General features: G+C 43.6%; 1 protein-coding gene across 1 annotated transcript in view; it reads left to right on the top strand.

The window, feature by feature from the left end:
- Nucleotides 1-553: 553 nt before the first annotated feature.
- The window catches only part of ULK1 (unc-51 like autophagy activating kinase 1), a 99,450-nt gene continuing 73,744 nt past the window's right edge, over nucleotides 554-26,259 (top strand). The window contains exons 1-9 of the mRNA XM_058158202.1: nucleotides 554-968; nucleotides 1,700-1,771; nucleotides 2,204-2,300; nucleotides 3,808-3,900; nucleotides 4,026-4,067; nucleotides 20,900-20,932; nucleotides 21,150-21,186; nucleotides 23,917-24,090; nucleotides 24,657-24,730. Coding sequence (XP_058014185.1) covers nucleotides 2,211-2,300; nucleotides 3,808-3,900; nucleotides 4,026-4,067; nucleotides 20,900-20,932; nucleotides 21,150-21,186; nucleotides 23,917-24,090; nucleotides 24,657-24,730 — 543 coding nt within the window. The 5' untranslated portion in view covers nucleotides 554-968; nucleotides 1,700-1,771; nucleotides 2,204-2,210. The remainder of the gene's footprint in view (nucleotides 969-1,699; nucleotides 1,772-2,203; nucleotides 2,301-3,807; nucleotides 3,901-4,025; nucleotides 4,068-20,899; nucleotides 20,933-21,149; nucleotides 21,187-23,916; nucleotides 24,091-24,656; nucleotides 24,731-26,259) is intronic.

Below are 26,259 nucleotides of genomic sequence, written 5' to 3' on the forward strand. Positions count from 1 at the left end.
GCCTCCTCCTTCCATTCTTCCTCTTCCTTTCCTCCGCCTCTCCTCTTCCTTCTCCTTTTCCTTTACTTTCTCTCCCTTCTCCTCCTTCTTCCTCTTCTCTTCCTTCTCCTTTCTCCTCCCCTCCCCTCTTCCTTTCCTCCTCCTCCTCCTCCTTCCCCCAGCTGGGAAAATTTTTCAATCTATCCAATCTACCCACGGCTGGAGCGACCCGAAAAATCGGTCCAAATAGTTAAAAAAAGAAACCCTTGGCATCTTCAAGCGGACGCGCCCCAGGGCCAACTTCAAGTGGCGGGCAGTTCCATCGCCCACCAGTCTTGGACCCTCCCTCCCCACTCTTTTTTTCTCTCTCTCTCTCTCTCTCTCTCCTTCCCCTCCTCACTCTCCGCCCCGCCCCCCCGCTCGCCCTGTCCCCTTAAGAGGAGCCTCCCCCTCCTTTCCTCCAGTTCCCAGGCTCCTTCTCCCCTTCCCCAGCCCAGCCTCTCCTTCTGGGCTAGCGGGCGCCTGACTCACCCGCGGCGGCTGCGCCTTTAAAAGGCCGCCCTCGCCGCCTCCCCGGCTGCTTTGGAGAGGCTGGACCTGGCTGGCTGGCAGGCAGCCCTGAGCTCGGCGGCGCCTGCGCTGCCTTTGCGACCGACCGGACCTACAGAACCAGCGACTCCTCCAAGCAAGCAAGCAAGCAAGCAACCCAAGCAAGAAAAGCCCAGTCGCGATAGCTGCAGCAGCAGAAGAAGCGCAACCCAGTCTGGCGGCTCCTTGGCTTTGCCTTCCTCGCTTTGCCTCGGACTCCTCCCCGACGTTTTTTGGGGGGCGGACGCCCCTCCCGCCTTTCCCCTCCAGAGCCCAGTCTCCGCATCCGACGCCCCGGGGCGCATCTGGCCAGAGGTGGCGCGGCCGGCTGGGACGCAGCCGGGGCCGCGGGGGTCGCAGAGCCTGGCCCGGCATCGCCCCGAAAGGCGACGGCGCTTAAGGTGGCTTTGGCTTTTCAAAGGGGAAGCGGGGTTGGGGGGGGGAGGTTTCCCCACCCCCATTTTCCTTTTGTTGGGGGGGGGAGGACTTCAATAAAGTCTCTTTCCCTCCCCCCTCTTTTTTTGGGGGGGGGGATCCTGAAGGTGGCTTGGCTTTTAAAGAGGCTTGGGAAAGGAGGGGCTGCGGGGAGGATTTTCCACCCCCTTTTCCCTTTTATTGGGGGGGACTTTAATAAAGTCTCTATCCCCCCCCCTTTGGGTGGCTTGATTTTAAGGAGGCTTGGGGGGGAGGGGGAGGTTTTTCCCACCCACTCCCCTTTATTGGGGGGGGGCAGGACTTTAATAAAGTCTCCCCCCTCTTTTTGGGGGGGGATCCTGAAGGTGGCATGGCTTTTAAGGAGGCTTGGGAGGGGCAGATTTCTTTACTGGGGAGAAGAGGACTTTAATAAAGCCTCCCCCTCTCCCTTTTGGGGATCCTGAAGGTGGCTTGACTTTTAAGGAGGCTTGGGGAGGGGCAGGGAGAGGTTTTACCCACCCACCCCCCTTTATTGGGGGAGGGCAGGACTTTAATAAAGTCTCCCCCCCTCTTTTTTGGGGTTCCTGAAGGTGGCTTGGCTTTTAAGGGGGGCTGGGGGAGGGGGGAGTTCTCCCCACCCCTCTTTTCCTTTGGGGGAGGGGCTTTAATAAAGTGGTCTTTTTCTCTTCGCCCTCCCCTCTTCTCGGGATCTTTGAAGGTGGCCTTGGCGACGGATCGGAGCGGCTCCCGGGGGCGATGAGCGCCTCGCGTCCGCCTGGGGGCGTTTAAGGTGGGGAGCGAGCTTGTCGCGCTGGCTTGGGGGGTTGGGGGTTGGCTTGGTTTAGGGGTCCCCCAGCGCTTATTTCCCGGGTTGGGAGGGAGGTCACCAGGATAGAGACCCCAATCTCTTTTCTAACCAAGAGCAGGGCCCCCCCCACCCCAGACACACGACCTGGGTCCTCCAGAGAAAACCTTTACTTTTTCAAGTTTCTAGTTCCTGGTGAGATTGATCGGGGAGGGGAGGGAGGGAGAAGAGCGGCTTTGAAAACCGGCTCCTTTTTTTTCTTCTTCTTCTTCTCTTCTGGGAAAGAAAGAAAAAATTGAGGTATCTCAACACTTAGATTTCCTTTCCCCTCCCTCTCCCCAACCCCCCCTTCTCCTTTCCAATTTTGTATTAGTTTTTTTTTTGAGACTTGTTTTATTTTGTGCCACCGGCCTTCAGAAACGACATGGAAGCGGTTGGCAAATTTGAATTCAGCAGGAAAGATCTGATCGGGCATGGAGCTTTTGCCGTGGTCTTCAAAGGCAGGCACAAAGAGGTAAGAGAATTTAATTTTATTTTTATTAAAAGTTCTGGACTCCTTTTTTTAAAAAAGGAGGGATTTTTGGGGATATTTTTTCTGCTGAGACAAGGGGGGGGGCATTCTCGATTCTCTCTCTCTCTTGAAATGACAATATCTGATACGATGTAAAAACGAGTAATTATTGAATCATTGATTCAACCAACTTGGTCCAAACAGCTGGCAAAGGGACAGGCTTTTATTTATTTATTTTTATTGTAATTTGTCAAACAGAAACAAAAACAGGAATAATATAAAAATACAATGACAGGGACGATAGACATGTTAGTGCGCTTATGCACGCCTCATGCAGTTAAAAGTTCTAAATCCATGTTGGGACTTTAGGTAACTTCTCTCCCCCCCCCCCACACCCACAGTTCCTTCTAAGAAACTTCTCTGACTTTTCGAGCAACTCCAACATTTCAAATTAATCCAAAATTAGGCCTGGCAAAGCAGCCTCTCTTAAGATCCACAAAGATCTGTTAAATCCACCAAGATTTTCTCAAGAAACTTTTGCAAAAGAGGCAGAGACTGAATCATTGGGCTGATGCAATTAAGGGAAAGAAATGGAGAATTTGCTTTAGCCATAAAGCAAACCCAGGCCTTATCTTGCTGGCTTGGCAAGGTTTTTCTCCTATCTCAGAGCAGCCACAAAGCAAGGAAAAAACTCTTGTTGTCCTGGAGGATCTATAAATAAATATATTTTCGGCTTTCTATTTGGTCGCTATGGGAGGCTTAATCTCTAGGCAGAACACCTGGAAGTGCATGGTAAGGCCTGCATTTTATGTATTAATATTGGTGATTATGATTATCTTTGGAGGAAGAAAAGTTGGTAAAGATTTTGTTTTGCTTTTTTGAATAGGAAGGATCTTGGCAAAGAGTTTGCAAAATTAGAAGGGCTTTTGTAGCAGAGTTGAGCCATTCTTGCTAAAAACAAACATTTCCCGGACTGTCTTATTGTATCCTCTCCTGCATAGGTTATAATAAAGTACATGTGCAGTTATCTATTTGGGGACTTGAAGGGCGAAGAGAGGAGACCGAAGGAGGTTCCCATCCTTTGCTTTGTAAGGCTCTTGTGGAGGTTTGTTGCTAGAAATGAGGCCTTATTTAATTTGGAAGCGGGTTTTCGCTGGTGGATGTGTTAAGAAGGGAAAAGAAATTAAATCAGAGAGGGCAAGTCTGAACTTGTCTTGGTTGAATAAACCCAACATTTTCAGACCAACTTTTATAGTGTCAATTATTATCAAATTTGTTTGCCTGACTATCTCGCAGCTCCGAGTGGCTCAAAACTACTGACAGTGTTGTTTATCTGTGTCTGACCCAGTTTGCGGTACAAAGTGGCTTTTATAAACCGTGGGTTTTGGGGGCATGGCTGCTTGTGAGTAAATCGACAAACCCTCACGAACTGAGTTTTTGTGGGGTCTGTTGAAGTGTGCGATGGAAAACCTGGGACTCCTTTTCACCGCCTCGCCATTCCATCTTTCAGAAACCCGAAGTCGAGGTGGCCATCAAATGCATTAACAAGAAAAACTTGGCCAAATCCCAGACGCTCTTGGGCAAGGAGATCAAGATATTGAAGGTAAATTGGAAGGGAAGAGGGGAAGTGACTTCGGAGACCGAACCTTGTCACCTGAATTATGAGCTGCGTTTATATTTGATTGATAAGTAACGGTTGCTCTCCCCCCCCCCACTTTCTCTTTCTAGGAACTGAAACATGATAACATCGTGGCTCTCTACGACTTCCAGGTATTTTTGCTCCGAATTCAGGTCCAAAGATTTATGGAGAGAGAGGAGGAGGGAAGGGCTGATGGGTGAAGTCGATGGGCGAAGAGAGGGTGTTGTTTAATTAGCTTTTTATAGGGGCATGACAACAAGAATGAATGTTTGATCAAAACACCAGCTAGATTGACCTCTAACCAATGGGGCTGGTGGTCTTTCACCGAAATGGAGGACTTTGTATATAGAATATTAGAATACAGAATCTTCTTTATTGGCCAAGTGTGATTGGACCACACAAGGAATTGGTGTCCAGTGTATAAGCTCTCAGTCTACATACAAACAACGAAGTAATATAATGATAAGATACCCATTGGAGAAGGTAGTAGGAAAAATGAGAAGCAGTGGTGGGTTATTATTATTATTATTATTTATTAGATTTCTATACCGCCCTTCTCCCGAAGGACTCAGGTTGCCTCCAGTTCTGTCCAGTTCTATAATAAATAGTTAGTAAAACCGGTGGGAGGCTCCATCTATCCACCACAACATCATCACGGCTGATTTGCGCGCTCCCATTGCAAACTGATAGTAAAGATAAGTGGAACCCACCCCTAATGAGAAGGATAATAGTAATACAGACCTACTACATGGGTAAAAAATCTTTAGGTATAAGACAATGCTGTGGGAATTAGCTGTTCAGCAGAATGATGGCATAAGGAAACAAAATTTCTCAGGGCCAAGTTGTTTTGACATGCAGTGGCAAAACAAGGACAATCCTTAAAAAGCTTGGTTTGGTTGGTTTGTTTTTTTTGTAATCCTTAAAGAGCTGCAGGTCATTTTGCAAAAAAGAAAAACGGTTGGCTTAAGAGCGCATTGCTATAATTTGGGGATCTGAGCTGTCGGGTATTTGCGTGTCCCTTGTCTAAAATCTCATTGCTGTGGCATTGTTACTGTTGTTGGTTTAACCTGTTTTTTCTTCCCCCTTTGGGAAGTTCCAGGGGCCCTTCCATTCAATTACATTGTGATTTTTTTTTTAACAAAAAAGACAAAAAACAAAAACAAAATTATAATATGAATAGATGAAGCCAGAACAAGGAAGGGCATTTCCTGTTTTGTATTTATGTTTTGATTTTGATTTTTTTTGGGGGGAGGCTTTTAGTCAAGTAGAAAATGATGGTTGCGTTAAAAGGCATCTGGCTTTCTCGCGTTGAGCTGTTTTTTAATCTCTCCTTGTTTGGAAATAACTTTGGCGTGGATGTTTATACCTCTTTTGGCTGGGTACATCTCCACCCTCTTCAGGAAACATGCAAAAAGGCTGGGTTAGTTTCCCAATGAAATTGACCAACTGTTGTTTGCGCCTCTGCAAGGATTTGCAATGCTGTGCAATTGTGTGTCTGTACACAAGCCACTCTGCTTGATCCCTGGGCCAACTTCCATCCCCGGGCCTTTGTTTTTGAGATGATCCTCCTTTAAATTGCAGTTGTTGCTTCCCCACACAGGCGGCGGTTGCAAGAGAGACTGGCTGCCTTTCTTGCCATTGTGCATCCTAGGTTTGTTTGTCTGTCTGGCCGGGTCATGTGGTCTCCAGGCCTCCTTGTTTGTTGACATTCTTTTAGCCGGCTCTGATTGGCCGAGAGCGGCAACTGCGTCACCCTTTGCAATTTGATGCCTCTGTGGGGAACCCTGTGGCGTGAGCCGCTGCCGGGCGGCCCGCCCTCCGTGCGAGCAAGGCATGCTGGGAACGGTAGTCTTTGGTTGCAAGGGGGGGTGGTGGCTTTTGTTGGTAGGGTTTGTTTGCTGGGTTGTTGTTGTTTTTTTTGCAACGTTGCAATTTAAGAAGGCTTTCCTCGACCCCCCCAACTCCAGAATTTCTTCTTGCTTCAAACTGGGTTGGAGGAAATAATTAGGAAGGGAAAAAGAATTTTGAAATTTATATGTATGTATGTATGTATGTATTTATTTATTTATTTATCAAGCATATATAAAATAACAAATACAAGTATAAACATGACTTCTGTAACACAGTTGTTAATGCTTGGAACACACTACCTGACTCTGTGGTCTCTTCCCAAAATCCCCAAAGCTTTACCCAAAAACTGCCTACTACTGACCTCACCCCATTCCTAAGAGTGTGCATTAGTGCGCATAAGAGCACAAGCGTCCCTACCCTACCACACCCTACCGAGTGTGTAAGGGGTGTGCATAAGAGCACAAGGGTCCCTACCGTTCCTGTCCTATTGTTTCCTTTCGTTATATCCAATTAATATAGTTATTACATACTTATGCTTATATATATGCTTATATATTATATAGTTATTTTCATGCCTATGCTTATATATACTGTTGTGACAAATAAATAAAAATAAATAAATAAATTTCTTCTTTCTTCAAACTGGGTTGGAGGAAATAATTAGGAAGGGAAAAAGAGTTATGAGCTTTATATTTATTTATTTATTTATTTATTTGTCAGTCAAGCATATATAAAATACAAGTGTAAACATGACTAGAATACATGAAAAGGATATGACTAAAAAGGGACAAACAGGAACGCGGTGGCTAAGACGCTGAGCTTGTCGATCGAAAGGTCGGCAGTTCACGGTTCGAATCCCTAGTGTCACGTAACGGAGTGAGCTCCCGTGACTTGTCCCAGCTTCTGCCAACCTAGCAGTTCGAAAGCACTTAAAAAATGCAAGTAGAAAAATAGGGACCACCTTTGGTGGGAAGGGAACAGCGTTCCGTGCACCTTCGGTGTTTAGTCATGCCGGCCACGTGACCATGGAGACATCTTCGGACAGTGCTGGCTCTTTGGCTTTGAAACGGAGATGAGCACTGCCCTCTAGAGGTGGGAACGACTAGCACATATGTGTGAGGAGAACCTTTACCTTTAAAAAGGGACATTAGGATGGAAGGCACATTGGTGCACTTATGCACGTCCCTTATAGACTTCTTAGGAATGGGGTGAGGTCAACAGTAGACAGTCTAAGGTTAAAGTTTTGGAGATTTGGGGAAGAAACCCCTATTGCCAACTTGGAAACGGAGCAGGCACCATCGTCAAGCCTCTTTTCTGAGAACCCTGGGATTTAATAATGCAGCATAAAACTACGGGACACGAATGTTGTATATTGTGTAAGGTTGCCAGTCTGCCTGTGTGTGATTCGGTGCTGCAGCGTGCATGGGAAAACACAGCTGTCAGTTCCCTTTGCGTTGGAAAACAAGACTCTGGAATTTGGACAGTGGGTTGTGTTTTCTGTTATTTGATAGGTGTTTATTTAAAGAGGTGGTTTCTCCCAAGCTTTTAACTCAAAAGGGACCAGAACAGATTGCATTGCCTTCAGGTTCACAGTTTAAAAAACATGGCACTAAAGGGAGAAAATAAGAGGAGGGAGGAGGAAAAAAGAAAAATTAAGCAGATATTTGTATCCATGCAGCTGGAAAAGAACAATTTAACCAGGGTATAACCAGGCCTGGCTTTGCAAGTGGCTTAAGCTCTAAACCAGGGGTCCCCAACTTCTGGGCCCCGGCTCGCAACCGGGCTGCATGAGTGATGGGCGTACCTGCACCTCACACAAAATCAGTCCGTTCCCCCTCCACCCTGTGCCATGCTTCCAACCCAGAAAGGTTGGAGAACGTTGCTTACATGGCATGAAACTATGGCAACCATGGTTGTCCAACTTTTCCAACTCTTACCTGGGCCACGTTGAGTGCAGAGGAACTTGTCTTGGGCCACCTATAAAATATATGTAGAAATAATGCATGTTTATTAACAAATAGAGTTGGAAATGGACCTAGTAGGTCATCTAGGCCAACCCCCACCCAAGCGGAGACCCTACACCATTTCTGACAGATGGCAGTCCAGCCTCTTCTTGAAAGCCTCCAGGGATGAAGCTCCCACAACTTCTGAAGGCAACTTCTGTGGGTTGATTGTGCTCACTGTCAGAAAATTACTCATTTCCAGGTTGAATCTCTCCTTGATTACTTTCCATCCATTATCCCTTGTCTGGCCTTCAGGTGCTTTGGAAAATAGCTTGACCCCTTCCTCTCTGTGGCAGCCCCTCAAATATTAGAAGACGGCTATCCTGTCTCCCCTGGTCCTTCTCCTGACTAGACTAGCCATGCCCAATTCCTGTAACCGTTCTTCGTATGTTTTAGCCTCCAGTCCCTTAATTATCCTGGTTGCTCTTCTCTGCACTCTTTCTAGAGTCTCAACATCTTTTTTATAGCATGGGGACCAAAACTGGATAACTTTATAGATAACTTTATAAGCATGGCGAGCACTTGCCTATAAAGTCATGACTGAATGATTAAAACAGCAATATATAAATTACAAATTTATGTTTCTTTTAATTATTATAGGTTTTTTATGATCTTGTGGGGCCATCAGGGCTTGATGTAGCCCATGGGCCGTAGTTTGAATACGCCCGCTCTAGACTTCTGCACACAACTAGTGACTTGAGGGCTTTCCAAGCCCCAGAGCACTACAAAGGATCATCTCCAGTTGCAACACCAATAATAATAATAATTCATAATTATAGTAATTATGTATAATTCTTATATAATATAATATAATTCTCATGATTATAATAATAATTAATAATAATAATAATAATAATAATAATAATAATAATAATAATAATAATAATAATAAATAATTATTAAAAGTCACCAGATATCAAGATTTGAGAATCGAATTGCAGAGACTCTGGCATAAACCAGTGCAGGTGGTTCCAGTGGTACTCCGCACACTGGGAGCTGTGCCTAAAGACCTAGGCAAGCACTTAAAAGCAATTGGCGCTGACAAGATCACCATTGGTCACCTGCAGAAGGCCACCTTACTGGGATCTGCTCGCATAATTCGCCGATACATCACGTAGTCCTAAATGCTTGGGAAGCGTTCGACTAGTGATCTGTGATACGAAATCCAGCATAGTTATCTTGTTTGCTGCGTATACTGTCATTTTGTGTAAATAATAATTATTATTCAGGGATTTGAACTTCCAGGAAAAACTCAGGTGAGGTATTTTTAGGACTCCAGGAAAGCAGAACCCTTTGGAATTATGTATCTTAGCCTGGATCCTTTTGTAGGGTCCCTACAAAGACATAACGGGGATTTTTGCAACTAAAGAATAATGTTGTGTAGTTGTAGCTGCTGGCCGAGAGAAGGATGTTGTGGGGATCTAACCAGTAGCTATATCCGCACAGCGGATCTAATTCAAGCTAATTCAGCTTGGCGTGGTTTCTGAATCCAGCTATTGTAGCTTGTAGGCTGTGGTTTATGAATAACGGCGATGTATGGACTTCAGCGTTGGTTGCCTGCAGCTATGTAGGGTCTTCTGATCAAAAGCCCAGATAAATCTCTCTCAACGTGTCCAATTTCACATTTTAAATGGTTTTTGGTCTGAAAATGTCATCAGAGGGAGACCCAACCTGAATATTGTCATCGTCTTCTTGTGCCATATCTATCATCGGATCTTGGCGATCATGTTGGCGATCCTATTTTGATCAATGGCGGCATAAAAAACCGCTGCTGAGTTTTGTCCAAACCGGTCCTTTAGATTTTGAAGCCATGATGTTCTTCTTCTGCCTGGATGTTCTTCGTTTGCCTTCCATCTTTTCCTGAAGGATGCTGTATTTTTCTGGGTGTCACATCCCATGTCCAAAATATTCTAGCTTTCGCTTTTTTTATGGTTTTGAACCTGGATATAAGGAGGAAATTTCCTGGCAGTGAATCAATTTGTCTCCTAGAGTTTCAGGTTGTTCCATCACTGGAGGTTTTCAATAAAAGATTGGAGAACTATTTGTTATGGGATGGTTTGGGCAGACTAGATCAGGGGTCTCCAGCCTTGTCAACTTTAAGCCTGGAGGACTTTCAACTCCCAGAATGCCCCAGCCAGCTTTGCTGGCTGGGGAATTCTGGGAGTTGAAAGTCCTCCAGGCTTAAAGTTGACAAGGTTGGAGACCCCTGGACTAGATGACCTTTGATTTTACATCCCTCTACTTGCATTTCTGCAAAAACAGGCCTTGCTTCAAATAATCCCCAGATATTTTTGCAAATGTCCTCTTTTACCTTCTTCAGAACCCACAGATTTAACAAAAACTGATTTTGGAATTGAAGAAAGGAAGCTGGGGTTGATTTTTTTCTTTTTTAAAAGTAAGTCTTCAGCAAGCACTTCCCAAGTGCGGTTACAAAATCTAGGTGGTGTTGAAACCAGGATGGGATGAGCTAATCTCCTGCTTGTCACCTCATGGTGTGTTTTTCAGTGGCTGAGGATTGAATTGGGTGCCAAATCCAATTAGAAGATGAGATTTCAAAGAAAGTTGGGCAGACTCGGGCCCCTGAAACTGGGGTCGCATGTAATTATAAAGCCACATCTGGCTACATCTGGCTGAGTTTATGCTTCTGTCTGTCTTGTGAAGCCTCTCTTTCAAGTCATCTTTCTTCCTCCCTCCCTTCTTTCTTTCTCTCTCCCTTCCTCCCTCCCCTTCCTTCCTTCCTTTCTTGTTTTCTTTCTCCCTCACTCTCCTTCCTTTGTCTTTTTCTTTCTTTCTTTCTTTCTTTCTTTCTTTCTTTCTTTCTTTCTTTCTTTCTTTCTTTCTTTCTTTCTGTCTTTCCTTTCTTCCTTCCTTCCTTCCTTCCTTCTTTCTTTCTCTCTCCTCTCTGTCTCTCTCCTCCTTCCTTCCTTCCTTCCTTTTCTATGCCCTTCTTTCTTCCATTCTTCTCATTTCTCTGTCCCATTTCCTTCCTTCCTTCCCTCCTTTTCTATCTCCTTTCTTCCTCTCTCCCTCCATCTCCTTCCTTCCTTCCTACCTCCTTTCTTCATTCCTTTTTCTGTCCTTCTTTCCTCTTCTCATTTCTCTGTCCCATTTCCTTCCTTCCTTCCCTCCCTCCTTCCTTTTTCTATCTCCTTTCCTCCCTCCCTCCTTTCCTTCCCTCCTTCCTTTTTCTATTTCCTTTCTTCCCTCCCTGCCCCTCCATCTTCTTCCTTCCTTCCTACCTCCTTTCTTCATTCCTTTTTCTGTCTTTCTTTCCTCCTCTTCTCATTTCTCTGTCCCATTTCCTTCCTTTTTTCCTTCCTTCTCTCCCTCCCTCCCTCCCTTCTTTCCCCCATGAAACTCTAAGCGTGTCTCTGAAAGCTGTCTCTAAAAGGGTGACCCAGTTAAAACTTTACTTATGTATTATTGAAAAGTATTAATGGGCCTTCGTTGCTCAAACTCCCAAGGAGGTAGTCTCTGCTGTATGGAGTATTTTTAGAACTTAGTCTTGAAGCTTGCTCTAAAAGCTTTTTTTCCTACAGCTATGAATTTTTGAGGGTTGGAGGGAAGGAAGCATAAAGGCAGCTACATTAGTTTGGAACAATCAATATAATTTTTATTAGATTTTTATCCCTCCTTTATTATTTTTATAAATAATGGAAGGCGGCAAACATATGTAATAGTCTTTCCTCTTCCTACTGAATTTTCCCCTTAACAACAACCCTGTGAGGTGGGTTGGGCTGAGAGGGAGGGACTGGTCCAAAGTCACCCAGCTGGCTTACTTGCCTAAAATGGGACTAGAACTCACCATCTCCTGGTGATTGTCCCAAAGTCACCCAGCTGACTTTCATGCCTGAGCCAGGATTAGAAGTCACTGTCTACTTTCCCCAGGTCACCTAGCTGACTTTCATGTCTAAGGTGGGACTAGAACTCACAGTCTCCTGGTGGTTGTCCCAAAGTCTCCCAGTTGGCTTTTGTCTCTAAGGTGGGACTAGAACTCGCTGTCTCCTGGTAATTGGCCCAAAGTCTCCCAGTTGGCTTTCGTCTCTAAGGCAGGACTAGAACTCACTATCTCCGGGTTTCTAGATCAGCACCTTAACCACTACACCAAACTGGCTATCATGGATATGCATGGATATATGGCGGTGTCTTAACTTGATGTGTCTTGCTAAGTCATGATTTGTATAAACATGATTTGTTAAGGTGCCAAACTAGTTGGTTGTCCATAGCATTAAGCTATAACCCATGCTTTATGAGTGCAGGGGTCTTCTAGCACAGAGCCCACCTGAAATTCTGGTGCAGCTAGGAATCTGGAGATACTGCCTTAATGTGGTTGCTTATTTGTAAATGAATATTTATTGTCTGAAATTCGTTGTAAATCATGGTGTGATTTGCAAGCAGTAAATATCCCAGTCTTCAGCAGGTATGATGGTTAGTATAACCGATTTGCACGCTTCTTACTGAAATAAAAACTAGAGCGAAAACAATTGTAAGACTCCAACTTTCCGTTACTTTCTCTTGGGGTCAAAAACGGTGGTTTCTACCCCAGAACTACACCGAGTGAGTTTCTTTGCAGTCCTTTGCAATTTAACAAACTGTATTACTGTTTGGTTTGGTGGTAGCCGTGTCTCAGATAGAAAGTCCATACAGAGAGTGGTGAGGACAACCGAGAAGATTATAAGAATCTCGCTTCCTGTTATTCAGGATACTGCTTATAAGCACTATGTTCTTATCGCTCAGAGCATTGTTAGAGACCTCCCACACCCACTCCACAATCCATTTCTGTCCCTCACCTCTGGGAGGAGGTTTTGAAGTATTTCTAGCAGGACTGCCAGACAGCTTTGCTCCTTAAACCATTCTAAACTCGCAGGATTCTTTTCCCCCTGCCATGTATACATTCGAACTAGATTGTGATGTTTCTCTGTGTCATATATGTGTGTGTATGTGTGTGTGTGTGTGTATGTGGATATATGCATAATGGTTATGCTTTGAGAGCTGAACATAATGAAATTTCATTTTAATATATGCTGATTAGTGTACAATTAAAGTGACAATAAAGTTTTATTCTATTCTATGTTATCTTCTATATTCTGTGCTAATTCTGTTCTGTTCTTTTTTCTACTCTGCTCTAAATTCTGTGCTAATTCTATTTTATTCTCTCTTCTCCCCTCTCCCCTCCCCTCCCCTTCTCTCCCTCTCCCTTTTATCTCTTCTCTTCTCTTTTCTCCCCTCTCCCCTCCCCTCTTATCTCATCTCATCTCATCTCATCTATTCTTATTCTTATTCTCTCCTCTCCTCTTCTCTTAATCTTATCTTCTCTCCCTTTCTCTCCTCCCTCCCTCCCTCCCTCCCTCTCCTCTATTCTTATTCTTATTATCTCCTCCTCTCCTCTCCTCTCCTCTAAATCTTATCTTCTCTCCCTTTCTCTCCTCTCCTCCTCCTCCTCCTCCTCTCCCTCCCTCCCTCTCCTCTCCTCTATTCTTATTCTTATTATCTCCTCCTCTCCTCTCCTCTCTCTCTCCTCTAAATCTTATCTTCTCTCCCTTTCTCCTCTCCTCTCTCTCCTCTCCTCTCCTCCCCTCTCATCTCATCTCATCTCATCTTATTCTTATTATCTCCCTTCTCTCCTCTCCTCTCCTCTCTTCTTCTCTCCTCTTCATCTTATCTTCTCTCCCCTTTCTCTCCTCTCCTCTCGTCCCCTCCCCTCCCCTCCCCTCTTATCTTATTATCTTAATCTTCTCTTCTCTTTTCCATTTCTGTTCCCATTCCCATTCCCATCCCATTCCTAGAAAGATTGCAAAATACTCAGAAGTTAGGAGCTTCAAATCAAAATCGCCCCATGAGGGTGGCACACGGTCATGATTTAGCCAGGCAGGTAGGCGGGTGGGCGGGGCCATTTTGTTATCCTAAAAAAAAAAGTAGTCACGATTTGCTGACTCATCTGTCATTCCTTGGCTATGTCTTTTCCTACGTTCAACTCCTGTGTGTGCACCGGAGTGACACGAGCCACAAAATTGACAGCAGCCATTATTCATAGGGCCTGGAGGGTGACTTCATTACTATTTCTCAAGAATAATTGAACCCTGGCATGGAGTTTCTTGAAGAGCAAGGTGGATCTTGGCCTTATTCACATAATCTTCTATTTTGAAAATACAGTAGTCCTCGATTTACAACCATTTCATTTAGTGACCGTTCGAAGTTAGAACAGCACTGCAAAACGTGACTTTAGAACCACGTTTCACACTCACGATCATTGCAGAATCTCCATTTTCACATGATCAAAATTCAGATGCTTGGCAACTGACTCATATTTATGACGGTTGCACCGTCTCGGGGTCACGTGATCCCCTTTTGCGACCTTCTGACAAGCCAAGTCAGTGGGGGAGCTGGATTCACTTAACAACCATGTTGCTCACTGAACAACTGAAGCAATTCACTTAACAATTGTGGGAAGAAAGGTTGTAACGGTAAAGGTTCCTCTTGCACATATGTGCTAATTGTTCCTGACTCTAGGGAGCGGTGCTCATCTCCGTTCCAAAGCCGAAGAGCCAGCGCTGTCCGAAGACGTCTCCGTGGTCATGTGGCCGGTATGACTCAACGCCAAAGGTGCACGGAACGCTGTTACCTTCCCACCAAGGTGGTCCCTATTTTTTCTACTTGCATTTTTTACCTGCTTTCAAACTGCTAGGTTGGCAGAAGCTGGGACAAGTCACGGGAGCTCACCCCATTACACGGCAGCACTAGGGATTCGAACCGCCGAGCTGCCGACCTTTCGATCGACAAGCTCAACGCCCTAGCCCCTGAGCCACCGTGTCCCTATAAGAAAGGTCATAAAACAGGACGAAACTCAACTTCACAAAACATCTCTCTTGGCAACAGAAATATTGGGCTCGAGCACGGTCATAACCAAGGTTGCCCGTTGTTTTTTGGCTCATGTCACTCCAGTGCACACGCCGTCATAGGAAAAGGTGGAGCGAAAGAGCGTCAATTTTTTGTTTTGAACCCAGTTCCTTTCTTCTTACCACCTGGTTCCAGTGCAAATCGGCAGACAAGCAGAGCAGATCTGATAAGCTAGTGACGAGATTTCTATCATTGCATGATGTATGATGTTGAGTTCTATTCAGCTCAATGTATGTCTCACCCTTGGACACTTAATTAGGAGGTTGACTAATCCATGACACGCAAGTTAAGTTTTGTGAAGTTTTCTTGGCACGTCCAGCCTGCTTTTCTCAGCAACCAAGGTCACCAGACACTGTTCTAAAAATACCGCTCTTTTCTTTGCCTCTCTTAGAAAATTATTTTGGATGGTCTTCTTCCTGACTGTATATATATATATAAAAAATGACTTTGGGAGGGAATATATTCTTAGTGAAGTTTGCTATTTGGGTTTTTTTTTTGGCTTTGAATAGAACTATTTTTGCTGAAAGAGGAAAGGAAGAAGTGGAAGAGGAAGGGCGGTGAGGAAGGGAGATAAGGAAGGAAGGAGAGGGGGAGGGAGGAGAAGGGAAGGGGGGTGGAAGGCACCCTGGATGGAATGAAGGGGAAGGAAAGGAAGGAAAAGCAGGAAGGGAGGAGGGTGGGAGAAGGGATGGAGGGAAAGAAAGGCAAGGGAGGGAGGAAGAGAAGGAGGAAAGAAGGAAGACGGAGGGAGGAGAAAAGGAGAGTGGAAGGAACAAATAATAAAGAGGGAGCAAGGGAAGAAAAGAAGGAAGGAAGGAGAGGAGGGAGGGAAAGGAAGAGAGGGAGGAAGGAAAGAAGGAAAAAAGAGGGAGGGAAGGAGGGAGAGGTTAAGGGAAGAGAAGGGATAGAAGGGAAGGAAGGAAATAGATGAGGAAGGAAGGGAATAATGTTATGACTTCTTTTCATACAATTTAAATGAAGGAGATTGCTTTTGAGGTGAGAGAGATGGTAGCTGGCCTCAAGGCACCTGGTGAACTAATCAATGTTTGAAGATCGGGGCCTGGTTACACAAGATCAGCACACATCCTTGCCTCTACTTGCCTGTTCCCTGCTATTATGGATTTATTCCCTTCACTGAATGCCAAAACCTGGCCTTAAGGAATGGCAAAATTGCTTCTGGTTTGCTTGCATTTTGTTTCATTTTTAAATTAAAGACAGCTTCCTGTTTGCTGGTTCCCAGCTCCCGATCAGGCAGCAAGGAATTTGGATGGATGCAATGATAGACAATCTAGTGCTTTGTAAGTCCTTCAGTAGGAAAACAAGTTGGGTGATGGTTGCTTGCTGTCGGAGCTCAAGTGGAAGTACACCCGCTTGGTCAGCAAAAATACTATCGGTTGTAGGCTGTGCCAGTGAATGCCTGCTGGCTTCACACCTTACATTAGTCTCAGGTGTGGCTGAGTTGGAACGTGGTATCTTGTGTAAACTTAAAATCTGGAGAGAAGTGTTTTAGAAGATGGTTTGTTTGTGTGGACCTAGAATCTTGGGAGATGAGTTTCAGATGAATGTCAGAAGGTGGTTTGGTTGTAGTTAGGTGTCTTCTGTGGACCTTGAATCTGGAGAGAAGAGTTTCAGATGAATACCAGAAGGTGGTTTAGTTGTAGTTAGGTGTCTTCTGTGGACCTTGAATCTGGAGAGAAGAGTTTCAGATGAATGTCAGAAAGTGGTTTGGTTATAGCTAGGTGTCTTGTGTGGACCTAGAATCTGGAAAGCAGTGCTTCAGATAATTATTAGAAGATGGATTGTTTGGAGCTTGGGGTCAAATGGACCTAAATCCTGGAGGCAGCATTTCATATTAGAGAACGGGAAGGAGAGATGGCAAATGTTTAAGTCTTTGTTACCATTACATGAAGATCTGCATTTTGGCAGGGCGGATTTGATAGCTACACTCAACTCTGCACATGAAGGCAGTTGAACCGTTTGTGGCTTTGTGCATTCCAGGTCCAGCTCTCATGTTTGGGTTGCATTGCACAACGCTGGGACGGTTTGTAAACTGAGGCCTGGCATGTAAAAGCAGCGTGATGAGGACAAGCAAAGTGGAAGGACCAGGGAGGCGACCTGTTTACTGGATTACGTGGTGTTGTGAATGCTGAATTTCTGCAGGTTCATAGCCCAAACGTGAATAACCAGGAAGGAAGTTTTAAATGAACGCTTGTGCTTGGAAGTGTGATTATTCTGGATTTTAAAAATGGATGTCCTCTCTTGCTCATCCGGAGCAGCAATTGCTCCAGGCAACTACAGGTAGTCCTCGACTTACAACGGTTCATTTAGTGACCGTTTAAAGCTACAACGGCACTGAAAAAGTGACTGATGGGCATTTTTCACACTTGCAGCGTGATCATGCAATCAAAATTTGGATGTTTGGCAACTGGCGTGTACTTATGACAGTTGCAGTGTCCCGGGATCAAATGATCCCCTTTTGCGACCTTCTGACACGCCAAGTCCATGGAGAAGCTAGGTTCACTTAACGACCGTGTGGCTCGCTTAACAGCTGTAGTGATTCCGTTCACAACTGTGGCTGGAAAGGTCGTAAAATGGGGTGAAAGTCATTTAACAACTGTCTCGCTCAGCAATGGAAATGTTTGGGCCAGGAGTGGGTTTCAAAACCCGTCGCTACCGGTTTGGTCGTGGATGCACGCGATGGGCGGGTGGGCGGAGCCTCCCGCTGTTGCTACCGGTTTGCCTGATCCAGGGCGAACCGGTAGCAACCCACCACTGGTTTGGGCTCAATTGGGCTCAATTAGGGGCCTCTGGTGGCTCAGGCTGCTAATGCAGTCTGTTATTAACAGCAGTTGCCTGCAGTTATTGCAGGTTCTAGTCCCACCAGGCCCAAGGTTGACTCAGCCTTCCATCCTTTATAAGGTAGGTAAAATGAGGACCCAGATTGTTGGGGGGGCAATAAGTTGACTTTATATATAAATATACAAATAGAATGAAGACTACTGCTAACATAGTGTTAGCCGCCCTGGGTCTCCGGAGAAGGGTGGGATATAAATGCAAATAAAAATAAAAATAAAATAAAAATAAATTGTAGTTGTAAATTGAGGACTACTGGATTAAGGTAGTCCTTGACTTACGACCATAGTAGGGATCCATTCTTAAGCGAGTCAGTGGTTAATTGACAGGTGCCCAATTTAACATATATTTTTTGGCCACACTTGTTAAGCGAATCACTGCAGTTCGTTAAGCAAGTCGTGCAATTGTTAAGCGAATTGGATTTCCCTCATTGATTTTGCTTGTCGGAAGCTGGCTGGGAAAGTCACCAGAAAGTTTTGTTTTAGAGTTCCACCACAAATGTCTAAAGACAGGGGACAGTGACCTTAAACACTCAAAGGCAGGGGTCTCCAACCTTGGCAACTTTAAGCCTGGAGGACTTCAACTCCCAGAATTTCCCAGCCAGCAAAGCTAGAATTCTGGGAGTTGAAGTCCTCCAGGCTTAAAGTTGCCAAGGTTAGAGACCCCTGCTGAAAGGAGCCAGAAAAGAAAACACCGGGAGTCACAAAACCCTTTGGACAGCTAAAATGAAGATGATGCTGCATATATTGTTTTTTTAACCTTTATGCTATGTATAAAAAAAAACCTATAGTGTGTTGCATTTATGAAATCAATGAACTGTTACAGAGTTCTATTTCTGAATGCAATAAAAATATTTTTAAACACCCCCCCCCAAAAAAAAGGATCAAAAAGCTCAATAAATCGCGTGCCAGCGGGTGTCACACATTGGTGGTTGTGACACATATTTTGAGCGACAGGGAGCCGCAGCAGAGGGATGAAAGAACCACATGCAGCTCCAGAGCCATCAGTTGCAAACCCCTGGTCTAAAAAACCCTGGCGGCTCCCTAGGTGGCTCAGTGGCTAAGACGCTGAGCTTGTCAATCAGAAAGGTCGGCGGTTTGAATCCCTAGTATAGGTCTCCTGCGTGAGCAGGGGGGTGGGTTTGGACTAGATGACCTCCAGGATCCCTTCCAACTCTTACTTCAAGGAAGAGGTTGGAGAGTTGGTTAGAAGAAGACTTGGTTGGGTAGGATACACCAAACTCAAATGTCCCTTGCCCTTTTTCTCCCCTTGAGTGGACTAATTAAAAGGGAAGAACCGTTGTGCTGCCAATTAAAATACTGTAATTTTAGGAATCCTTTGTAAATGTTCCTCTCTCTTTAGAGGAAAAGAAATGCCAGATGTTGGATGGATGCAGAATATAATAAGGACCAAGATTAGCGTAGATTAGGGTGGGAAGGGTCCTCCCCCCAGCTTGCTTTCTAGGAACGCTTGTTGTGGAATGGACGATGGGGAGGGCGGCCATTTCGAGAAAGGCCAACCCATCCCGAAACAGCCATTTTGGGTGAGCGTTCACAATGCTCCGAATCCAGAACGGGACGTAATTCTCCACATACATTGAGTCTATCCTGGTTCTTCTCAAGTCTTCTGCTTTACGTTTTCCCAAACATCTGCTTCTCATAGCCCATCCTCTGTGGTAGACACTCCAATAATTCAGCCGTGTTTTTATTAAGCCCAGTGAAAAGCTAATGGCTTCTCCTTACTCTGAACACCCAACGTGGAGAATCCTAAATGGATCCACATGTTCGGTTTGACGTGTTAAGTGGGTTGTGTGGCCTCCAACTTATTAAGATTCATTCAACAATCCAGATGCATCATACACCAGACAAATCAGGTCCACAGAATTCCACTTTTTTATTTGCAAATTGTTCTGGTAAGAAACGAGGTCCTGCAAATATTTCCAGGAAGGCTTAATGGAAGGGTCCTCTCTTCCTATCTGCTATGACTTTGTAAGATCTGAGAACTTGGAGAGAATCTATTGTCTGTTGCGTGAATTCTTGGACGTATCAAACCATGGCAAGGCAAGAAATCCTTCTGCGTATCTTTATCCTAGCACAGGGGTCTGCAAACTTGGCTCTTTTAAGACTTGTGGACTTCAACTCCCAGAGTTCTGGGAAGTTGAAGTCCACAAGTCTTGAAAGAGCCAAGTTTGCAGACCCTTTCCTAGCACTTTGTAGACATCTAGAAGGAAGAAAACTTCTCCTTCTCCTTCTCCTTCTCCTTCTTCCTCTTCCTCTTCCTCTTCCTCCTCCTCCTCCTCCTCCTCATCTTCTTCCTCCTCCTCTTCTTCTTCCCAAAACAAGACTTTTCAGGGAACCAATAGACGTCTGTAGAGAGTCTCAGTCATCCAGGTCACAGTTGTCCCAAAGTGCTTTTTCAGGAGGCAGCTCGACTTTCTTGTCTTTTCTTTTGAAGACATTTCGCTTCTCATCCAAAAAGCTGCTTCAGCTCTGACTAGGATGGTGGGGAATGGAAGCTGAAGAAGCTTCTTGGATGAGAAGCGAAACATCTTCAAAAGAAAAGAAAAACAAGAAAGTCCAGTTGCCTCCTGTAGTTAGTTGCACCTTTGGGACAACCATGACCTGGATGACTGAGAATCTCTACAGACTTTTAGCTATACAATTTGGGATGAACACCCTTTGAATGGTGTGGGAGTAGGAATGGATTTCCAGAGGAAAAATTGCAGACTACAGGAACCATTTGCACCACTCAGGTGACTCTGAGGACACAGATAAACCTCCAAGTGGCCTCAATGACCCTCTCAAAGGATGCAAATGACCAGTTGCCTGCAAGGGGTATCAATCCTTCTATTCTCCACTATCCCGTCAGAGCTGAAGAAGCTTCTTGGATGACAAGCGAAGCGTCTTCAAAGGAAAAACAAGAAAATCCAGATACCTCCTGAAAAAAATAAGGACCTTTGGGATTCTTAACAAATAGTGAAGTTTTGAATGTATTGTTGACTAGAGAGGACACAGGAGGTCCTATCATCCATCTTTCCTGAAAACACAAATCCTAAAGAAATAGGTCCTGAAGCTTTACCCAAATCTGTCCCCCCCCAAAAAAACCCCCAAAACCCAACCTCACAAAAATAGCAAATTTTTCCTTGTTTTTTTTGGTTTCCCTTGCCTGCAAAGCTGGAGGAGAAATTTGAAAAGTCTGTTGGTTTTTCTCCCACGGTGTGCGAAGCAAGCAGAATAAGTCTGGGCATGTCTGACTTTAAATGTTTATTTATTTTACACGATATTTTTCCTTCCTCCTTTGAATCATTCAAATTCTGAACTGGCGACGTGAAATAACAAAGGCTTCGTTTTGCTTTTTAGGAGATGGCGAACTCCGTTTATTTGGTGATGGAGGTGAGCGATTCTAAGATTCCAAAGCATTTTAAGATAGATTTTAATTTTGCCCTTCTTTTAAAGAATTCATGCATGATTTTGTTTATTTATTAAAGTTTTATGCCCTTTTTCATCTCGAACTGCAGAGTCCTAGTTGTTATTTTATTTATTGACCTGAATGTTGAATAATTTGGCTTAGCTGATGAATTCTTGCTTCTATTTCTTCTCCCCTCTTTAGTACTGCAACGGTGGAGATTTGGCTGACTATTTGCACAGTACGTATTCTAAGAATGCCGTCTTATTATTCCATAATATTACCCTGTTTTCCCCAAAATAAGATATCCCCAATCAGGCTTTTGAGCGCAGGGAAATAAGGCCAAGCACTTGTTTCAGGATTCAAAAAATATAAGACAGGGTCTTATTTTCGGGGAAACACTGTAGCATCGATATTAAGAAACAGAAAATAATATCAGCACGAAATCCCTTATCAAATTAGTTTCATCTATGCAGTTTGATAGGGGTGTCCAGAAGGTATTTCGCTAGCAAGTTTGTCCTGGACTTCTAATTTTTGTTGTTGTTGCTTTTTCCTTTTTAATTACAGGCATAATTAATGCCAACAGGGCCTATTTTCAGCCAGACTAAACAATCGAAGCATAGGTGGTCTCCAAGGCTAGTGAAATTTTTATTGACAGCTTTCGTTTATAGAAATCGTTTGGGGCCTTTAGTAAATTGTTAAATTTTGTAGGGTTTTTTCCCCTTTTATATATGTACATATTGTTTATCATCTATCTAAACGCTGTGAGCATCAGATTAATTAAGAAATGTCTTAAATGAACAAGCAAGGAAAAAGGGGCATAATTATTTGGGTGTTCTCCCATGCTGGAATATTTAAGGCAGAATGACTGGAGTTCATCTCCAATTCATGATATCTAGGAATGTGTTTTCGTTCAAACTCTGGTATAAACCAGCCATCTGATTAGAATAAAAAAAACCTCACTAGACATTTTTGATATTTGGTCGTGTCTGTCCAGCAACACACTCAACAAATTAAAACTTTTCAAAGAGGCTTTTGAAGTCTTCATGGTCTCCAGACAGAGACCTGGCCCTATTGATGAATTTTTTAAGCAGCAGCTCTTTGTAATTCTCATCAGCCTAATGCATTCAAGTCCTCCAAGGCCACCATCCTTTTAAAAAAAAAAAGCTTTTAAAAACACGCTAACAAAAAGTTGAAAGCCGTGTCGTTGTGTTGATTAATCTTCCTTGCCCAGTTCTTTCTGGACTGCGTTCAGACACGTTCTGTGTTAATCCAGGTTGTTGTTCTCTGGGGCTTAATCTTGCACCACATCAACAGGCAAAAACAAGAGACGTAGAAAGGTCAAAAAAATGGAGCAAAAATCACTGTCTTGCTTAAGAAATTTAGGGCTTAATTGTGGTCGTAAATCGAGGACTACCTGTATCGAGGAACGGGTTGTATTAATCCAGGTTGTTGTTCTTTGGGGCTTAATCTCTTGCACCACATCAACTTAACGTTTGAGGAAGAAGGTACCCTGCTGGTTTCATTGTTGACAGCTTCTACTGTTGGGATCCAATCAGAATAAGAGCTGGAAGGGACCTTCTGGAGGCAAGCTGTTCTACTGGTTGATTATTCTCATTGTTAGGAAGTTTCTCCTTAATTCCAGATTGCTTTTCTCCTGGATTAGTTTCCATCCATTGTTTCTTGTCCTGCCTTCAGGTGTTTTGGAAAATAAGTTGACCCCCTTTTCTTTGTGGCAGTAGCCCCTCAAATACTGGAATACTGCTCTCATATCACCCCCTAGTCCTTGTTTTCTTTAGACTAGCCAAACCCAATTCTGCAACCGTTCTTCATATGTTTTCGTCTCCAGGCCTTTAATCATCTTAGTTGCTCTTCTTTGCATTTTTTCCAAAGTCTCAACATCTTTTTTGTAATGTGGTGACGAAAACCGGATGCAGTATTCCAGGTGTCTGGTTTTACTGGGGTTTTATAAAGCACTAATACTTCACAAGATTTTGATCCAGGATTGTATTAGCTTTTTTGGATGCTGCTGCACACTGCTGGTTCACATTTAAGGGATTGTCTGCTAGGACTCCAAGGTTCCTTTCACAGTTACCATTTCTTTCTTTTTTTGTGTGAAAAAATTTTTTTTGACATACATAAAAACATCTTCAATACAAATACAAACAGTGCGTCGGTTGGTTGGTTGGTTACAAATTTTTTGTGCAATTTCACCATCTTTAATAACATATAATTTATCTAATTTTACATTTTACCAATCTAATATATATCCAAATGTTTTAATCAGTTAATCATTTCTTTGCCTCATTTCATATAAATCGTTCTAAATTTTATATCAATTATATTGCATCATTCATTTCATCATCTTGAATCAGTATGGCTTTCGACAGTTCTTACTTTATAGAAACCTCTATCAAACTTCATTTACATATTATTTTTATCTAACCATTGATAAAATAAATCCCATATCTTATAATATTGTTTATCTTCCTGTTCTCTAATTTCAAATGTTAACTTACTCATTTCAGCACATTCCATTATTTTCTTAATAACTTCATCTTGCGCTGGTATTTTCTCATTTTTCCAGTTTTTAGCAAACACAATTCTAGCCGCTGTTACTACATTCACAATCAAATATCTCAATTCTCTATTATAAAGTTTCAGGTATAATCCCCAATAGAAAAACTTCTGGTTTAAAGTCGATGTGTTTTTTTATCATTTTTTCCAACCATGTGTGAATTTTAGTCCAGTATCTTCTAGCTTCTACGCACGTCCACCACATATGGTAATATGAGCTGTGTATGTGATGGAACAGTTACCGTTTTTGAACCAGGTTTCGCCTAATCTGTACTTGTATCTTGGGTTTTTCCTTGCCCAGGTGTAAAACCTTTGGCAGTACAATCCCTTTGTCAATAAATCAATAATAATCAGCAAAGTTCACGGTTGTTTCCCCCTCTCTTCCTTTCAATAGGTATGAGAACTCTCAGCGAAGACACGATCCGTCTCTTTTTCCAGCAAATTGCAGGCGCCATGAGAGTTTTGCATAGCAAAGGCATCATTCACAGGGATCTCAAGCCACAGAATATTCTGCTGTCCTTCACGGGCGGCAAGAAGTCGAACCCGAATAACATCCGGATCAAGATCGGTAAGTAAGAAATGAAAGGGATGAAAGACGCTATGAAAAAAATGGAGAGGGGAGAGAGGGAGAGAGAGAGAGATGGAAAGAGACAGAGATGGAAGGAGAGAGAGATGGAAAAAGACAGATGGAAGGAGAGGGGAATGGAAGGAGAGAGATGGAAAAAGAGAAATGGAAAGAGAGGGAGAGAGGGAGAGAGAGAGATTGTTTACAATTTGATCTAAGATTCTAGTCCTGTTTGTGTTTTTCTGGGGTGATAGTGGTAAACCCCATGGATTTCGGTGGATTTTAATCTTTAGGAAGTATGATTTCAGTTTGTCATCACCAATGGAAAAATATGGGTTTGTTAATTTGGGCCCAGGCTGATCTCCCAGCTTTTCCTAATCACAATAATCCTAAAAAAAAAAAAAATCTGTTACAGTTGTTACTGTTTATATCAATTAAAAAAAAAAAAAGACAGCACAAAAGGAAGCAGGGAGGAGGAAAAGAGCTTTTCATATTTAATGGTCTTTGCTAAAGCCAATTGTCATTTCCCCCCCCCCCTGTCTTTTTCCCCTTTTTGCTTCTCCATGTAGCTGATTTTGGATTTGCACGTTACCTACAGAATAATATGATGGCAGCGACCCTGTGCGGCTCCCCCATGTACATGGTAAGGGGCAGCTTGGTTTATTTGCATTTTCTTTTCCCCAAATTGGTTTTAAAGTTGAAAAACTCGGAAAGCGCCACAAATGGTTGCTGTTTGTGTTGCTTGAGAAAAGAAAAGAAAAAAGACACCACACTAAAGGGTGCAGCGATGAGGAGGGATAAGGAAAACAACTTTTTACATTTAGCGGTGTTTGATGAAGCCAGCTGTCATTTATCCTCGGAAAGGAAGTGGTTACAGTCTGTGAGTGGACTACCTTGGTTTGTTTTGCCGGGTCCTTTTCTCTGTTATTGTGTCTGTCAGGCTGCCTCTGATTATATCTAGGAAAGAATACACCTTGACTTCATTTGCAAATAAAGAAAAGTACTTTTACTAGTTACATCTGGATAGCAGCAGTGCTAAGTTGAATCTGAGACAAAATATGGCTAACAATCTGTATCACCCTATTCCTCCCTCCTCTTCACCAAAAGGTCATCAGGTCTGGTCCAATGCCAGCTCCTTCCCGGGGTCCCGTCGTAATCATCTTCCGCAGGTCTCTGGTTGTCAATCATATCAGGAATGCAATGTCCGTTAGAGTTCGCGCTCAAACATTCCTGTTGAATTCAAAACATTAATCTCCCCTCCCACCTTAATTATGTCAGGCCGACACTCTTAAAGGTCCCTCTCTACTTAACTTGAATCCAATAGCTATGTACATTAGAAATACAATCCCATGCTATCTAACAACTGAATATAAGGAGTACAAAGAGATACGAAGTTTGGAGTGGAGGCTGACAGTGCTCCGTGGTCTTCCATCCCAAGTCATGTTACTCTGTATTTTGAGGACCTAAAAATGGTGAGGATGGTGTTTGTTTTCCTAGGAAGTTGCCTGATTCCTGAGAGAGGGATGATCTGATGGTCAGTAATAGTAACTGTGAGAGGGATCTTGGAATCCTAGTGGACAACCATGGAAATATGATCCAGCAGCCATGAGCAGCAGCTGCCAAAAAAGTCAACACAGTTCTAGGCTGCATAAATGAAGGGATAGAATCAAGATCACGTGAAGGGTTAATACCACTTTATAAGGCCTTGGTAAGGCCACACTTGGCATACTGCATCTAGTTTTCTTCGCCATGATGTAAAAAAAAAGATGTGGAGACTCTAGAAAGAGTGCAGAGAAGAGCAACAAAGATGATTAGGGGACGGGAGGATGAAACATACGAAGAACGGCTGCAGGAACTGGGTATGTCTAGTTTATTAAAAAGAAGGACCAGGGGAGACAGGATAGCAGTGTTCTAATATCTCAGGGGCTGCCACAAAGAAGAGGGAGTCAAGCTATTCTCCAAGGCACCTGAGGGTAGAACAAGAAGCAATGGGTGGAAACTAATCCAGGAGAGAAGCAACTTAGAACTAAGGAGAAATTTCCTGACAGTGAGAACAATTAACCAGTGGGACAACTTGCCTCCAGAAGTTGTGAATGCTCCAACACTGGAAGTTTTTAAAGAAGAGATTGGACAGAGAGTTTCCTGCCTAAGCAGGGGGTTGGACTAGAAGAC

This window comes from Ahaetulla prasina, chromosome 15 (genome assembly GCF_028640845.1).
Source record: "Ahaetulla prasina isolate Xishuangbanna chromosome 15, ASM2864084v1, whole genome shotgun sequence".
Taxonomy (NCBI): domain Eukaryota; kingdom Metazoa; phylum Chordata; class Lepidosauria; order Squamata; family Colubridae; genus Ahaetulla; species Ahaetulla prasina.